A 2160-nucleotide genomic window follows, 5' to 3' on the forward strand; every position below is an offset into this window, starting at 1 on the left:
GGTAGCAGAAGAAGAAAAAATCTTATTATATCTGCCCCTTTTTCTCAAAAATAAATTCAATCAAAAACAATCTTCAGATTACAAAACAAAAAAAAGAAAAACAAAGGTTTAACTCCTTGAGCAACAATTCTTACATTACTTATAAATGTCTCCATGAATTTCCACAACAAGGTAACTGCAGCTCTGAAAGATGAAACTTTCTGTCACGCCTTGTCCTAATCAGACACTTTGACCAAAAGAAGCTCAGTCAGCTGAGTCCAAGCTTAAGTCTCTACATGGTAACTGACTTTGTAGTTACAGCTGCTCTGAAGGTTTTAGTAGCAATGCTTGAAGCATGCTTTTGTCCTCTTAAAAGAGGACAGAGTCGCCTGCACAGGGATAAGCAATCAGGAACACTGTATTACTGCAGGAAGGAGACGTCCTTGGGTAAGGTTCTTAAGAGCCCACTTCTGCAGTGAGGCTGCGCAGCGGTCAACATCAGCAGACTCAGAAAGTTATTTTTGGCACGCCGGCCTCTGCTGAGCAAATCTGATACATTCAACTTATGAAAAGGAGCACTGAGCCAAATCACTGATATATGCCTAGCTTTCCTTAAAGGGGACGTATCATACAAAATCCACTTTTTTAGCCTCTAAATACGTTTTGTTGTGTACTTGAAGTTTCTAGGAGTGCAGAAAATTTGAATTTAGTCTCTCCCAGTGCTGCACTATTATGTCAGAGTATTTGCATTGAAATTTTTAAATAAGGTCTGGACTTACCAACTACAATTTCTTTGTCTTTATTCTCCTCTGGCTCCAACATGTAAGGCTGGATGGAGGAGTCTTCTCCTGTTCCCACCTTTTAGTTCATTTGCAAATACAAAGCTTCTGCGCCGCTATATAGTTGTAAACCCCTCTATCAAACTAGAATGGACCGGTCTGGAAGCTGAAGTTGGGCAGGGTGTGAAGCACCTCGTTTGGATTTAAAGACACAGAGTCAAAACGAGTTGATCTGAGATGCACCTCAGAAAAAGGGGTGAAAGAGGGGCTTGTGGAGTTACAATAAGAATTCAGACCAAGYGTTGCAGTTCCACTTTATATAGACCCCAACTGAATGATTTAAATGTGAAAAAGGATTTAAAAGCATGATATKTCTCTGGTAAATATGAAAGCTCCAATTTGACATAGCAGCATATTGAAGTATAGTACATTACAATAAACMGCTCCTGCTCAGTTTTAGTTCGTTGTGTTCCATTGTACAATAGCTGTATGTCATTTATAAAACTTATAAAGCCTTAGAAGTTAGACTGAAATGTTGCACAATAAAATAATGTGATGTTCATTAAAATAGTTAGATAGCAAGACCATCCAAGTCCCTAAACTTTATAATTTGTTATGTTCGAGCCTGTGGTGGATCATTCAGCAGCTGCGGTGCTCAGCTGTCACTGTGGCTGAGAACAGTCAGCTGGTGTGTGGTTTTTAGAAGCAACAAGACATTGTTCTGCATGAAAGTACCTTGTTTGACAAAATAAAAGTTTGTTTGATGAATGTAGGATTTGTTGACACTTTGAAACTTGGGAACTATTTAATTTTCCATAAGATGATGCGGTGGCATCAACCGGTACGTAAGACACATACACACACTTAACACACACACAGTTCGTACCCCTAGTTGACTCCACTTTCTCACTCCTCTGCTCCCTCCCAACCGCCCTCTGTCTTTCTCTGTCTCTGTCTCTGGATGGTCTCTGGTCCTTCCCTGCATCCCGCCACAGTTGAACAGATTGTGTCTGTATTCCAAGCCGCTTCCAAACAAAAGGCATGGGACCATTTCTCCAAAGCTCAGCGCAAGAACCTGGACATGTGGCGCAAACAAGCAGAGGTTGGTACACTTCGGTTTCATTCTGTTGTCCTCAGAAATTATGGTTAAATAGACATTCTGCCATTTTGTTCCACATGTGTGTCAGTGTAAATCTATTTATTGCTGTTTGCCAGTAGCTTTGTCGTTAAGTATGGCATTATTCCGTTAAAATGAGCTGATGCATTATTTTAATTTACAGTCAGAGTGACGCATAACAGCCAAGTAATCGTAATTTTAGTCAAGCAATGCTACAGAACAGGTGACTGCTTACTGCAGTCAGACACAAAAGTCCAAATGTCTGCCCCCTCCCCTCCCCTCGCC

General features: G+C 40.7%; 1 protein-coding gene across 4 annotated transcripts in view; it reads left to right on the forward strand.

The window, feature by feature from the left end:
- The window catches only part of enox2 (ecto-NOX disulfide-thiol exchanger 2), a gene marked incomplete in the record, with an annotated part of 191191 nt that overhangs the window by 162770 nt on the left and 26261 nt on the right, over nt 1–2160 (forward strand). For all 4 annotated transcript variants that reach the window (XM_014003713.1, XM_014003739.1, XM_014003722.1 and 1 more), the window contains 1 exon segment: nt 1754–1860. In XM_014003713.1, the coding sequence (XP_013859167.1) occupies nt 1754–1860 (107 nt within the window).

The sequence above is a fragment of the Austrofundulus limnaeus genome, unplaced genomic scaffold, assembly GCF_001266775.1.
Source record: "Austrofundulus limnaeus strain Quisiro unplaced genomic scaffold, Austrofundulus_limnaeus-1.0 Scaffold1, whole genome shotgun sequence".
NCBI lineage: Eukaryota > Metazoa > Chordata > Actinopteri > Cyprinodontiformes > Rivulidae > Austrofundulus > Austrofundulus limnaeus.